At 44.8% G+C, this 16424-nt stretch overlaps 1 protein-coding gene across 2 annotated transcripts in view; it reads right to left on the bottom strand.

Moving 5' to 3' along the window:
• ARFGEF3 (ARFGEF family member 3) overlaps positions 1-16424 on the bottom strand; it is a 475184-nt gene that overhangs the window by 314307 nt on the left and 144453 nt on the right. For both annotated transcript variants that reach the window (XM_086927524.1, XM_086927525.1), the window contains exon 4: positions 8998-9129. In XM_086927524.1, the coding sequence (XP_086783650.1) occupies positions 8998-9129 (132 nt within the window). The remainder of the gene's footprint in view (positions 1-8997; positions 9130-16424) is intronic.

Here is a 16424-nt window from a genome sequence, read left to right as displayed (position 1 = left end):
TTCAGACACAGGTGAGCCGCGTGGGGAAGAACCCACTGAAAGGCTTGGATTTAATGGAGGAATTCATCCACCACAGAGCTCGCAGCCAAAATCAAAATGTGCAACACCAAGTTTGAAGTCATTAGGGGTTAAACGTGTTCATTCAGGCGAAGGTGACATCTTAGTGCAGGAAAACGGTTCTAGGCGTTCACAATTAGCAGGACGACCCTAAGACTATGTACCAACATCTGTAGGAAGCATTGGCTTGGAGTAGAAAACTGAAAGACCGGAATTTTGGTGTGGGGCACGTGAAGGATGAAAAGTGATTCTACAATAGTATAGAAACACTCGTCCTTATACATACCCAGATTGTTCCTCTAGGTCAGGACATCTGTTTGCTATAAATAGGGATCCCAGTATCTTTTTTCCTTGTGTGCAGGTTTCTGTTCCATAGTGTTTGAGGAAAGGTGTGCCTCTGGCACAAGTAACTTTTTTTACCTTCCCCTCCCTCTTTCTGCACTTACCGTCTGGACAGGGTCTCAGCTGCGGGAGGACAACTGAATGTACCTTAATAAGCACCTCAGGTTAACTAACCTAATTCTTGGTCTTTACCACTAATTACCATTGAGCAGTTACTGTTAGATCCTAAGGAGGTTGGACTGGTCTTTTCAGATAGCATGCTTGTTAAAACTTTACCTGCCCCATCCTTTACCTGCTCCATCCTCCTAGTGGAGGAGTGTGGCTCAATGGTTAGGGCGGCAGACCCTGATGCAGAGTTCTGGCCAGGGACCAGGGTTCGATTCCCGCCTCGGTGGGGTCTCGGGCTCAATTTCCTCGGACCTGTTAATTCTCGCCTCGGAGCCTATTCTAATCACGGACCCCACGCTCCAACTCTGGGCAATAGCTTGCTTAGCCTCCACACCGGCCCCAACAGCGCTAAGGATGCCTGGCTTCACCCTGGGGGTGCCCAGGAGTGGACACTTCACAGGGAAAGCCAGGAGGGGTTCCACAGCGGTATGAGTATCAGCGCCAGGAAGCCGAATAGGCGACACCGCAAGGTGACCGTCTGGTGACAGTGCGCTCTATAAGTACCATGACATTTACATTTACATTTACATTTGTTGGGGGAGAGTAACACTTCACAGATACTTAGATATGTTGACGATTAGGACTCCCCGACAAATACGAAAAGAAATCACATACAGCATTGATGACTAAATACCTTAGAGACTCTACAGATAGCAAACGAAACATGCATCTTTCCGGATGAAGAAACTTATAGAAGGGATCAGTCACTAACTATGAAAATACACAAGACACTGGCTTATCTTGATCATCAATACTGCCAAGACACACTCCGGTGCATTACTTATCAAGATCACTGAAAAAGAGGGAAGCATTCGGACAATGGTCTCTTTATCATCTTATCTGAATAAGAAAAGGCTTGACGAAATTAACAAAGACATGACCCAATTCAATTAATTCTTTACCAACTCCAAAGCGCAAAAGCTACTGAAAGGAGCAGACATTATTTTCATATTAAACAATCAACCCTATACTGAGGATTAGTGTTATGCTCAACCACCCCAGTACAAAAAGAGGAAAAAAATAAATCGGAGACCAACCCCACAGTTCTGTTGAAGGAAGTAGTGATGAGTAATACCCAGGGACATCAAGTAACCTATATATGCAACCTATCCCGAGTAACCGCCCGTATTCACCGTATGATGTACTACAGGCAAAAGGTTTGCTACCTTTTTTTGGTCGGGGCCTCGGACAGAGACAAGAGTAGGCAAAAGGAAACACAAACCACGGTCCAATGGGAGAACAATATATCAGTGACTACCTGGAGCACAGCGAGGGCCCAACAACGGAACCAGGCAAAGGGGAAAAATGCAGTTATGAATCTGCGCACTGCTGCGTTGGAAGATGTGGAAATACCAAATGCTCAACAAAGGACTGAGTTTTCTTGGGCCTGAAGGACATGACCATTTTAAAGCCTACACTGAATTGCATGACTTTTTCAGAAAGATAAAATAACATTCTTTGGCGAGGACCAACTTATGAATAGCCGTGAAAGGACAGAGACAGACCATAGAAAGAAGTCTAGTCATGTACCTCCTCCCACAACGATTCCAGTGGAAGGTGAAAAATTGGAGAAGGCAGTCCAAGGGGAATTGGAAAACCCAGAAATACAGGACAGGAAATATTTCAACAATGTATCTAAGGTAGAAAAAAAGCCTTTGGATTCCTCCGGCGATAATAAAAAAAGGAAACATCAGACAATGGTGGTGTTATTGTCCTACTTGAAAAGAATGCCTGTGAGCCCTGTGTAGTAAAGAGTCAGGGCGAGATCCGGTATGACAGAGAGCTTGGTGACTGAGGCAGGGGTAGCCAGTTGGCTATCAAAATAGAAAAACTAAATTCATATCACAGACAAGCCTAAGATCTCCTACTTTTACATTCTTTTAACCCCTTGTGTGCGGATGAGGGAACCGCTCCGTCATCAGCTGCGGTGGCGCTGTGCTGATGACGGAGCGCTCCGTCATAAGCACAGCGCAACTGACGCTGGTGACGGAGCGGTTCCGTCACCAGCATGCGCCCGCCGCTCTTCCGCCCGGCCCCCTTAGCACTGCGGCGGAATAGCCGCCGCAGTGAAGGGGTTAAAGATCCCTGGGGATATTTTACCACTCTAGGGCAGGCCCATTGTTTCAGGCATGGGAAGCATGCTTTAAACGCAATCACCATTTTGAGACCGCTTTCCGAGACCTCTGGATAAGACAATGTCATCATATTTAAAATAGTCTACGACTGTGATTAGTATGAAGATAAAGGATCTCCTCTTTAACCTGAGAAGGGAGCTAGTAAGAACCTTTGATGTGGAGTCATTTACACGAACATGCCGGTCACCTTAATGGAAATAGAGAGGATAATTAGCGACACAGATGGCAGTATGACACTCCAGTATCACTTATGATGCCTTCGGCCAAGAAAGCGGAAACCAACATGTATTTTCTGTTTGAAGAGGCTATCTTTCACCAAAGAGATTAGACCTCTATGGGCAGAATCTTTGCCCCAAGTGATGGCTGTCTCTATGTAAATTATTTTGAGATGAGAAATATCTATGACACACCAGCCCATTTCACAAGACTGGTTTATAAAAAGGCTACATAGATGATGTATTGATAATCTGAAAAGGTTACAGATAGGAAACAATACATTTTGTGAACTTAATGAAAAAGACCCACACTTGTTATTCACACAACATGTAGGTAATCTTAAAATTCAGTTTCTTGACCTTTTGTTCAAGGTAGAAGTCTGTAGACTTATTTGTGAAGTGTATCATAAAATCTAGACAAAAAATCACTACTGCTGTTGAAATGTCATTATCCACGGTCCATGAAAGAAAGCCTCCCTTATATACAATTTCTGTGAATCCACAGGAATTGCACGAAAATAGAGACTTTTAAGAAACATTATAATTACCTCTGTAGCAAACATATATGCAATGAACTACACAAAGAGAATAATTCAGAACCGCAAGAAAAGGACCAGCAATAACAGAGATGTCATATCTTTACAAAAGAAGATTGTGACAGACTGGCCTCTGTTACCACTTACTCTCCAACATCAAGTGGACTAAAAAAGATCAAGAACAAACACTGGAGGACCCTACACGTGGAGGGCCTTGCACTAGAAAAAACAATGTTCTGACACAGAAGAGGGAAATTATTGCAAGACCATCTCGCCACACTAGACCCAAACAGAACAGAAACAAAAGAGCCTAGTTGACACTGTGGTCTTTCCTTGAGTACTGGGGCTCGGCCTATGTGGGAACTGCGATGTTTGAAGGTAAACCATAGACAGCACAGAATCAAATCTGCAACGTAGACACCCGTGGAAGCAGAACTCGCATAACAACTGTTAACACGAATTCTTACAACCCTTCAGGGAAGGTTTCCTAACACGTTTGGGGGAGGCCACTGGCTGGAACATACCACGGGAGGTTAAGCAAGTGTTACTGGGCCTACTACCCAAACCAAAAAACAAGAAATTGAGTAGAAGATTTGTTAACCTGGGGTTGGTGTTGGCCAAGCGACGGATAGTTATAGTGTGGATGCAACCCCAACCCCCGAAGCATGCGGACTGGCTGAGAGATATAAACAAATGGGAGCGGCAGAGTTGGTCAGAATGAGATTTGTTAGAAAGGATGAAAAGGCAGAAGAAGACAGAAAGGCGTGGGCCTCCATGATAATGGGTCTCCAGGGAGATCAGGAGCCGTCTTCTCAACAGACTAGCCAGAGAGATTCTCTCTACAGGGGCAAGCCACATAGCAACCCAGAACAGCATAGCCCGACACTCAAATGATGGGGTCGATACATACTATAGGTGATCACAAAGTTAGGAAAATAACTGACCCGAAGGGCAAGGAGGGGGACGGGGGGGGTATTGTTAACAATTATTTGATATATGAAATGTTGGCAGGACGTAATGTGGTGGCCCAAACCATTAATAGTTATTAATACACTGTTTTACAATGTATTGAAGGATGAAAACAAATGGATATATACAGCCTAGATCGATTACAGCGCAATAGGAACTATGTTGAGTAATTTACATTGATCTGCTGTGTAATAATGTACTCTCTATATATAAGACTAAATGCCAATAAAAAAAAAACTTAACACTGAGTCTGTGGTTCGTATGATCAATGCCCAAGTTCACTCCGCTACAATGGCATGACGACACGCAAAATCAAGATGAGTATTATTGAACACAGATGCAACAAATTCACAACAAAGTTGATCAGGCACTAAAAAGAAAACCAGCACAATGAGTATAACCTTCAATGGACAGTGATAAAGTCCAGAGTGAAGACCCCAGAGCGCTTCTCTGGTTCGAAAACTGCCCCGTCTTCCAACATAAAGGCCATACTTCAATTCAGAATGACAAAATCAAAGGGAGTCAAATTTAAAACACGTTCCTAAACAACAATTGTGAGAATAGGTATCACTGATAATTAATCATCTAGGGCATATAGGTCTAACACACACAGTATTGTCTTTTACATTATTTGGGTTAACCTAGATATACCTTTGGTTCATTTCAAAGTGATCATAGGAGAAGAGCAATGACTTAACCCCTTCGATGCTTGTGACGGAACCATTCACGGCCTTAAAGTACCACACCACAGACTGCGGGCCAGATGTACCACTTGCCTCCCAGGAATCATTCCAATAATTTTCCATTGGTCACAGTTGGTACATTTTTTCCAGACTATTCTTTAAATAAGGTATCACAGGCTAACCCTCAAATTGAATACAGAATAAACACAATACTTATTGTAAATGTCACACATGAGTCAGTGGCTTTTGATTACCCTAATCACACACAAGTGATTCTATGCCAATGTAGAACCCCTTTTCAACCTTCATGCGCCTCGCTTAAAAATAGCGCTCTAACAATGGTCTATTCCAGACTGAAACTTTATACAAAAAATGAGTACAGAGGCTTTTAACAGCTCTTTGATTAAAGCCTGCGCCCTGCATTAAGATGATGCCTCAATGGGCACGCTTGACCCCTAATGACATCACAAATGAAATAATGCGAACATGCGTAACTTTGTGACAATTTGATCCCGATTGCAGCCCCGTCATCAATGAATGTCCCCATCCAATGGGAGAGCGGGAGTTCATCGCGCAGCCCGCTTCTGCCGGACTCAAGAAGTGCATGTCTGAACCTTTGGGTAAGCGATCTTAAGATGCCTCAGAAATACTTAGTCGACAGAGGCACTTACATTTAATAATTGATATTTATCTTGGCATTAGTGGCGAAATACAGACACTGGAAGAAGCCAGGTAGCTCTATTATTTACCATCTCTGGTGATCCTACACAAATTTGGCAGTATAGCGCCTGTACTATGTGGTGATGGGTTGTACTTTTACGCTTGGTGGTGCACCGTTTTTATGTATTCTACTGTGTGCAGTAACCCAGCGTGTATACACTTTACATGTAAAAACAGTTCGTATACTCTGCACACTTAGGGCGTTTAATGCAAAAATAACAAAGTGAAGGATGGATTGCTTGGATTAATCTCAGCCACTGGTCATCACACTGTAGGAGAGTAGGATCTGTTTACTATGGTTACCCCACTCGCCATTGAAAATCTCAGCCATAAGGATGGATTGGGACGCAACCCAGAGTAATTATCAGTGGCTGAGATGAATTCAAACATTCCCTCCATTACTTTTTTGTATATTTTAGCAAGCCTTTCTCATAGCTTTGGGGGCATGGAGTAATCTTAATTTTCACACTTGTAGGAGATTGATGGTCGCTACTTGTGTTGATATGGCATTGGCAGCGCTGGTGGGGGCAATGGGTGGTGTACCCTGCAGTAGCCTCGAGATGAGGGCCCTGGCACTTTTTTTTTTTAATTAAGCACTGGAAAACCCCAAGCACTATCTTTTAAGTTGTGTGCTGGATGCCTTTGTGTTACACAGTGATTGAGAGAGAGTGTACCTCCGGAGCAAAAAAATCTTTTTTTCAACCTTCCACACCTCCTTATGTGTTTTCAGCAGACTGATAAAATGCTCATTGGTCTGTTTTTTTAGGTCGAGCCCTGAGCCAGCGTGCAAGCGCTGCTCTGGGGTTGATCTGTGGTAGTAGAGTATGGGATAGAAGCCACGCCCACTCCCCCGCCCATCTTTTTCAATGACTTGTGTCTTTGTCGCTCCTAAATGCTGCCTTCCGATTGGTTTAGAGGCGTGTTAGTCCCTCCTTATGTCGACCATGTCGTAATTTGCATCTTTAGCACAGCATGAAAGATGGGACCCCCTCGAAAAGTAAATTGTGACCAAGGAACAGAGGGGAAGGAGAAAATTCGTTCTAGAAAGGTTGTTCCTTCAATGGTCATAAATATCACTTCACAATATACATAGAATTTTTTAAACAAGGTGACAGAATTATGTGACAGTGTTTACTTTATCATAGTTTTTATTTTCATTTAATGCAGTTTTTCATTTCTCTTTTTTATATAAGAAAGGCATAATTCATTATAAATACATTTTTCAAGTGAATATTTTTTTTGCTTTTAAGAACAAACACAATTATTAACACACTAATGATTGAAAATATATACAAAGTTATAATACACAATTGATTTTTAAGAAAACCACCTGATATTAAACACTCAACTCAATTCACTGACATACACACATACATACCACAATCAACCCACACTATCAAAAAGGAAAAAGGGGGGAAACTGAGTATTAATTGACAGGAACAAAAAATTGTCAATAATAGGGTCTCAGAAGGAATTCAAGACCCCTGCACATGATCGGTCGACGCGCGTTTCGGTGGATAAACCACCTTCCTCAGGACCTTTTTTCTCTTTTGATTCAAGGATATCAGGGGACCAATTTGCGATTCAAGACAGGGTGCAAATGCTCCAATCTGTTCAGAGGTAGTTATCTATTTTCCAGGAAGTCGAATTGGCTTTTAATGGTTAATGATGCCCTCAGCGGTGCGACACAGGTAGATTAAAGGAGGTCTCAACAACTGCAGTATCTCTTATTCTTGGGACGGTAATGAAGAGTATTCCTTTCTTTAGTTGAGTTTATAGCGCCGTTCTTTATACTGCATACATCCGAACGTATAAAATCGCGGTGTCTGCTTTCATCTTCCTTGGCAATCGCCAAGGAAGATGAAAGCAGACACCGCGATTTTATACGTTCGGATGTATGCAGTATAAAGAACGGCGCTATAAACTCAACTAAAGAAAGGAATACTCTTCATTACCGTCCCAAGAATAAGAGATACTGCAGTTGTTGAGACCTCCTTTAATCTACCTGTGTCGCACCGCTGAGGGCATCATTAACCATTAAAAGCCAATTCGACTTCCTGGAAAATAGATAACTACCTCTGAACAGATTGGAGCATTTGCACCCTGTCTTGAATCGCAAATTGGTCCCCTGATATCCTTGAATCAAAAGAGAAAAAAGGTCCTGAGGAAGGTGGTTTATCCACCGAAACGCGCGTCGACCGATCATGTGCAGGGGTCTTGAATTCCTTCTGAGACCCTATTATTGACAATTTTTTGTTCCTGTCAATTAATACTCAGTTTCCCCCCTTTTTCCTTTTTGATAGTGTGGGTTGATTGTGGTATGTATGTGTGTATGTCAGTGAATTGAGTTGAGTGTTTAATATCAGGTGGTTTTCTTAAAAATCAATTGTGTATTATAACTTTGTATATATTTTCAATCATTAGTGTGTTAATAATTGTGTTTGTTCTTAAAAGCAAAAAAAATATTCACTTGAAAAATGTATTTATAATGAATTATGCCTTTCTTATATAAAAAAGAGAAATGAAAAACTGCATTAAATGAAAATAAAAACTATGATAAAGTAAACACTGTCACATAATTCTGTCACCTTGTTTAAAAAATTCTATGTATATTGTGAAGTGATATTTATGACCATTGAAGGAACAACCTTTCTAGAACGTAATTTGCATCTTTCCAAGGCTACTGGCCCCTTTACTTCGAGTGTTGCACGGTATATGTTCTTTAGATTTGGAGTACTATTTTCTTCCCGTGCCTTCTCCCCCTGCCTGCACTCCCATTGTTCGTGCCTTCTTGCCCCTGCCCGCTCTCCTGTTTGCAATGCAATAGGTCTCGCATAAATGCGAGTCCTATTGCATTGCAAATGCTTGTTTTATTAATGTACTGTACGAATTCAGTGGATTAGAACTGGCTGCCCAATCGTCAGAATCTCTTTTTTTCACAGTATAACAACATGTTTTTCGCTCTTTGTACTCTGGAGTGAAATACCATTTATTGTAAGACCTCTGCACATCATTTCCGTTCGAGATTGTTATTGTATAAACGAATACATTAAAATACAGTACATCTGTGAGGAACTGTGCAGAGGAAGTGTGGGAGCACCCAGGGCACCCGCCCTCTACTGACAAACCCCTGTTAAACATCCTGCTCATTAGAAGGCCCTGAGGTACCCACCTTCATGACCTCAACCTGCAGGTCCTCGTGAAGGGACGGAGTCACTTTCATGGCATTCAGCATCTGACTAAGCAACTGCCTCTCGTCAGCATCCGTTTCCAGGGAGATGCATCGTTCATCAGACAGAAGCTTCTGAGGAAAGCAACAGAAACAATTCAATGCCTTAGAAGGTCAACTTACTGGGAATCTAACGACACACCAACCTATCACTCACAATACCTGCAGCCGCAGGCTCCCACTAAATTCGAGAACGCACAGTAGATGTCTCAAACTGTGAGTCTGCACATGTTATCAATGTTTTGGTACTGCATTATCTATTAGTGCTCTCTGGAATGTTCTCCTGTATGGTTTTACATACAGTACTATATACAACAAGCATTTACAATGCAATGGTCTCGGCATCATTAAAAGTAGAGCTATTGACATTGCTCATGACATTTCTTTTTTTGTCCTTAAATCATAAATAACAGCACTCTGCACTCAACAGCACACACCACTCTGCACCTGCACTCACTGCTCTGCACACTCACTCTGCACTCACTACTCTGCATTCTGCACTCACTACTCTGCATTCTGCACTCACTACTCTGGACTCACTACTCTGCATTCTGCACTCACTACTCTGCACTCACTACTCTGCACTCACTAGTCTGCACACTCTCTACTCTCTACTCTGCACTCACTACTTTGCAGTCTGCACACTCACTACTCTGCACACTCTCTACTCTCTACTCTGCACTCACTACTTTGCAGTCTGCACACTCACTACTCTGCACACTCACTACTCTGCACACTCACTACTCTGCACACTCACTACTCTGCACACTCACTACTCTGCACACTCACTACTCTGCACACTCACTACTCTGCACACTCACTACTCTGCACACTCACTACTCTGCACTCACTACTCTGCACACTCACTACTCTGCACACTCACTACTCTGCACTCACTACTCTGCACTCACTACTCTGCACTCACTACTCTGCACTCACTACTCTGCACTCACTACTCTGCACTCACTACTCTGCACTCACTACTCTGCACTCACTACTCTGCACTCACTACTCTGCACTCACTACTCTGCACTCACTACTCTGCACTCACTACTTTGCAGTCTGCACGCTCACTACTCTGCACTCACTACTTTGCAGTCTGCACACTCACTACTCTGCACTCACTACTCTGCACTCACTACTTTGCAGTCTGCACACTCACTACTCTGCACTCACTACTCTGCACTCACTACTCTGCACTCACTACTCTGCACTCACTACTCTGCACTCACTACTTTGCACTCTGCACTCATTACTTTGCAGTCTGCACACTCACTACTCTGCACTCACTACTCTGCACTCACTACTCTGCACTCACTACTCTGCACTCACTACTCTGCACTCACTACTCTGCACTCACTACTTTGCAGTCTGCACTCACTACTTTGCAGTCTGCACACTCACTACTCTGCACTCACTACTTTGCACTCTGCACTCACTACTCTGCACTCACTACTCTGCACTCACTACTCTGCACTCACTACTTTGCAGTCTGCACACTCACTACTCTGCACTCACTACTTTGCACTCTGCACTCACTACTCTGCACTTACTACTCTGCACTCACTACTCTGCACTCACTACTTTGCAGTCTGCACACTCACTACTCTGCACTCACTACTCTGCACTCACTAACCTGCACATGGAACAGCAGAGGCCTCCCGCTGGATGATAATCCGCACTCAGCTCCATTGCAGAGGCCGCTGGACACCGGGATATACACTGCACTTAAATTCTAAGCACTTGGCGGCTGTGGTCTCACACCCTGTAACATGTAATGAACTGGGAACCAGGGGGCAGATTTACAAGCCACTTGCGCCTCTTTTGCGTCACTTTTCCCATGTTAAAAATGACGCAAAAGTGGTGCAAGTGCCTTGTAAATAAGCCCCCAGGCGTTTAGCTCAGTCGCGCGTGCGCTGCACCACAGGGGGTATATTGCATGCGGCCCCCTTGGAGATTGTAACCCATTGAGTGCGCCAGTCAGGCTGATTCCCAAAGGGTACACCAATGTAAGCTCATCTTGGTGTAGCGGAGACTTTATCTCGGAGCACCAACACACAATGATGGTAAATACCGGGAGACACTCTGCTTTCAGCTGCGAGGCACGTGCAATCTGCTTCTTGGGACATGTACTGCATAGCTGCCAAGTTTCCCAGGGCCAGGCGTGAGATGCCGGCGCGGAACAGTTTTTTATTTGTGTTTTGGATTCTGAAATGTACTTGTAGTCCCGTTTTATAACAGAAAGAATGAATATGACTACGGGTCCCAGAGTTCAAAGAAAAAAAAAATGGACTGTAGCAGCATCACACATGGACCTGGGGGCCTTCTTAGCCGGGCTGGCATTGCACTTTTGTAGCCTACTCTGTGAGCTCAAAGTGCACTAAAGGCCCGGTGGGCATGCGCACACTGCACCCATGCAGCCTGTTCGGAAATGTAGGCACTCGAACGCACGGCACGTGGTACAGAAAGTAGAGTCTGGTTCTAAAGGCGCAAATACATTCGGCTTCACGTGGCACAGCGGTGCCTTCCCCTGTGGGACTCAGTGCACTGTCGAAGCAGCTTCCTGGCAGACAAACCGCACTCAGGAGCAGCACACCAAGCGCAGTGTATGTGCGCCCTGAGCTGGCGCACGCACTGCACGTGAGACGCTGCTCCCTTACCAACTCGGTACCACCCCTACCATAGCGGACTCTGCTCTCTGTAGGACAGTGAACTCCCTTACTGACAAACACGCTGCACTCCTCTCCATTACTGCCAGCTCGGCGGGCGCCGGCCCCCTGCAGCCGCACGGCATTCGGCACCTGCCCACATGACGCAGGAGACGCTGCTCTCCCGCAGAGCTATTTTTCCTGACCGCAGCATCCCTACCCCAGCGGGCGCTGCTTGTGACTGGTGCAGTGCACTGTGTGTCTGTACCCCTAGCGCAGTGAACAGTGCTTCCTGACAGCCTCAATGCGCTCGCTTCCTCCTACACTTTCGGCGCAGTGGCACCGGCTCCAAGCAGACACACTGCATAAGCCAGGCTGCTCCACGACGGGTTCACTGCACTCTTTTTCTGTGCAGTGGTACCGGCTCCCAGCAGACACACCATACTCGGCTCCTGCACAATAATTCACCGGGCCACAATTAATTTATTTTGTCAGATCAGGGCACACCTCGAGCATGCTGCATGCGTGCGTGCCAGGGGACAGACGCCTGCTGCTAGGCGCTTTGGAACCTTACTCGCGAGCTAGCTGCCCCTCGAGCGCGAGGAACTCAGGAGGCCTGTGTGACGTTGGCGCGTTAGGAGTGCGGAGAGTGGCGGCTTGTCACTAATTCATTGCGGCCAGTGTTCTTGGGGTGAATATTGCCACGGGAGACGAGTTACTTTATACGTCCACTTTCTGTGTCACAGCCGTGAACGCATATTTCGGTAAACAAGAGGACACAAAATAAGTCCACAAAATATAATATATATATACGCACACATAGAAAGAGGTCTGTCTGTGTGTCTTTGTGTATACAGTTTGTGCGTTCCTGGTGCAGAGCGCAACAGTTGATTGCCGAATTTCCAAATCAGTGAGTAGCATGGTCGGGTGGAATCCCGCCGCGGCCGCCCCGGAAGTCAGGCACGGTCGCCTGTGACGGGGCGGGGCCACGTCCAGACCGGAAGAGGAGGCAGGCGGAGTCGATGCGTCTCGCGGCCCGGGGCTCCTGTGAGCGGTGTGGAGCCCCGGGGCCGCGCCAGCAGGAGGTTGGGCGCCGCGTGCTGAGAGAAGAGTCCCCGACATTGCCCAGGTAAGTTTCAAAAGGCTGGGGGGGGCTTGGTGCACTTGTGTGTGTGTGCGTGTATGCTCGTGTGTGTATGCGACGGTGACGGCGGGGGCGGGGGGGCCTCGGTGCACTTGTGTGTGTGTGTGTGCGTGTATGCTCGTGTGTGTATGTATGTGTGCGACGGTGACGGCGGGGGAGGGAAGGAGGGCCTCGGTGCACTTGTGTGTGTGCGCGTGTGTGTGTATGTGTCAGGGGGGGGGTGTCTCTGTATGTATGTATGTGTGCGCGTGCATGGGCGCTTGTGTGTGTGTATGCGCATGCGTGTGTGGTGCTTGAGCTTCCCAGGAGACAGCGCCTGGCCACAGCGCGCGTTCCAGTTACAAATCGCCTCGAAGGATGCGCGTGGCCGAAACTGTCTCCTGGGAAGCATAGTCGCTAACAAAAGATCTCGGCGGAGCCGAGACCTAAAAAGGGGGGGGGGGGCATATAACCCTCTAGAGCCTAGGGTACACAACAGACATGTGAACAAGAAAAGAGCTCTAGCAGGAAAAATATGAAAGGAATTGAAAGAGAAGAAAACTTTCGATTAGCAAGATCTGTTGAAACAACTCACCTGATATAATTCCATCATTTACAACATGTAATATGCATTGCGTACACTTATAGAGCCGGTGCTGCATGCAAGTCAGACAAAGGGGACACTGAATGCAAAATTGATTTCTTATTCAAACCATTTAATTATTTTGAACTCTTTTATCAATTTTACAAACCAAATAGTGAATGACGACACTTTAAAAAATACTACTATCTATCAGTTCATAATACCAGATTATAACCTTACACTCCATTATTTGTACCTCTAAGACCACCCAGCAGTGCAGCACAACCGGTTTGTACCCCTAAAACAGTTCACACCTGAGCCCATGTCGGCGGGTTTAGATTGTTGTAGTCCTTTATTTTGGTATAAATTAGATCATATATAGACTTATACATTTTATACCATAGTTTACACGACTTAAGCTTAAAATTAAACCATTTTAAGTAAGCAATCCTTGTTTGGCCTATCGCATTCAGGTTCCTGCTGGTCGGCTATCGCAACATGTTCAGATGGGCTGGCTGACCAGGTCAGGTGCAGTTTAGATATGCCTGCTGCACTCGCTCACTGTTGCTTCGTGAAGCTCGCACATGCTCATCCCAAAGCATTCTTTTGCTGGAGTAGTGTGGGCGTGTATCTTCGTCAAGCTTGTGTGCACTTCAGAGAAATAACTTTCTAAAGCACGTGCACTCGCTTCCCTAAATTAAAAAAAATGCATGTATTTGCATATACATTTGGAAAATGCATTGTGCCTGCTTTAACACTGAAAGGGCAGTGTTCTGTTGACTGAACAGGGTCTCTATTGCAACTCCAGCACAGGCAGCATGACCAATACTATTATGGTCACAAAGAGTTCCACAAGCGGCTACAGTTTCGACTACTTCAAGCCCCGTGATTTTGGTCAATCCAGATCGTTGATAAAAATGGGCTCAATCCACGTGAACTCTACCTATCCTATGTACTTTATTACTTGTTTTTCACTTATATGCGTCCTTTGTTTATATTTGCCATTTTACACTTGCATCGCACTGCCTTTTATTCTAGAATTTTCTAGCACTTCCTTATTACGTGACTCTCTATAACGTATTATATTCTGTATATATTTATACTTGTCATGTAAAGCGCTCTGATACTCGCAAGAGTCTGGTTCGCGCTATATAAAACCTCCAAAAATAACAAAGGTGAAAAAAAACCTGCAAAAGAATACTTTAGATTAGGTGAACAAAGTTACCGTAATGACGGATAACCTATAAGTTTGTATTATGAACTGATAGATTGTGGTCTTTTTTAATGTGTTGTCATTCACTATTTGTTTCAAATTGATAAAAGACTCCTAGTTAATTAAATGGTTTGAATAAGAAATCAATTTTGCATTCAGTGCCCCCTTTGTCTGACTTTTTATTTATTTATTTATGTCATTTCTAAAGCGCGCTGCAACCCTACGGGCATCCTGGCGCTGAAAAAAGTGCAACTAAAGAAAATTGAACAGCAAAGGGACAAGTGAGTGGAACAGCTCTAGGGAAGTGTAATTTAACTTTGATGCAGCAACGCCTCTATACGTTTAAGCAATGATTATTACATGTTTTAGATGATGGAATTATATCAGGTGAGTGGTTCCGCCAGAGGTTGTTAACTCCTTCGGTGCTTTCGTCATGAGTCACAGTGGAGCTGTGCTCATGACGAGCTGGGCGAGAAATGCTTCTCAACTGTGTGAGCAAAAATTAATATTAAAAACGAACTCCCTTCCAACTCCAACAGTGACTTTTTATTCATTTTCATTGGTCTTGAGGAGAATATGCATCCCCTTACATTTACAATCTACGGCTCTGCTCACCGCTTCCTAGGACATGGCTGATAACACTGCTGTGGTATAGTTCAGATGCACCCACCTCCAGCACATTCCAAGGTATGCCAGGAAGGCAGGGATATGCATGGGAAACAAGCATTTGTAACGTTCTCAGGTAGTACCCAGTCTTAACACCCGACGAGGGAAGCAATCACTGTCCTAAAACTTTGCGGAAATTACCCACTGCGCTATCCGTATGTTGGGAAGTGCCCACTGTCATAACCCGACTTGAGAAGTACCCAATGCCCTTGCAGTACTCAGGCAGTCGCCAATGCAATAACCCTATTAAAAGTACCCAATGCTCTATCCATACTTGAGAAGTGTCCACTGTCATAACTCTACTCAGTAAGTACCCAATGCCCTTACCATACTCAGGCAGTCGCCAATGCAATAACACTATTGAAAGTACCCAATGCTCTATCCATACCTGATAAGTGTCTACTGTCATAACCCTACTCGGGAAGTACCCAATGCTCTTACCGTACTCAGGCAGTCGCCAATGCAATAACCCTATTGAAAGTACCCAATGCTCTATCCATACCTGATAAGTGTCTACTGTGATAACCCTACTCGGGAAGTACCCAATGCTCTTACCGTACTCAGGCAGTCGCCAATGCAATAACCCTATTGAAAGTACCCAATGCTCTATCCATACCTGATAAGTGTCTACTGTCATAACCCTACTCAGGAAGTACCCAATGCCCTTACCGTACTCAGGCAGTCGCCAATGCAATAACCCTATTGAAAGTACCCAATGCTCTATCCATACCTGAGAAGTGTCCACTGTCATAACCTTACTCGGGAAGTACCCAATGCCCTTACCGTACTCAGGCAGTCGCCAATGCAATAACCCTATTGAAAGTACCCAATGCTCTATCCATACCTGAGAAGTGTCCACTGTCATAACCCTACTCGGGAAGTACCCAATGCCCTTACTGTACTCAGGCAGTCGCCAATGCAATAACCCTATTGAAAGTACCCAATGCCGTAACCAAATTCAGACAGTACCCAGCGTCATAACCATACTCAGGAAGTACCCAATCACCTACCATCATAACAAGTGAAACTTAGCTAGTTGAGGATTCACAACTTACACCACATATTGTTTATGTATGGAGGGTGGAAATAATCAGAATAACATAAATGACGGAGCCCTGGAACAATAGAAGCAAGAGC

The sequence above is a fragment of the Lissotriton vulgaris genome, chromosome 6, assembly GCF_964263255.1.
Source record: "Lissotriton vulgaris chromosome 6, aLisVul1.2, whole genome shotgun sequence".
NCBI classification, from domain to species: domain Eukaryota; kingdom Metazoa; phylum Chordata; class Amphibia; order Caudata; family Salamandridae; genus Lissotriton; species Lissotriton vulgaris.
This window is presented reverse-complemented; position numbering and strand designations above follow the sequence as displayed.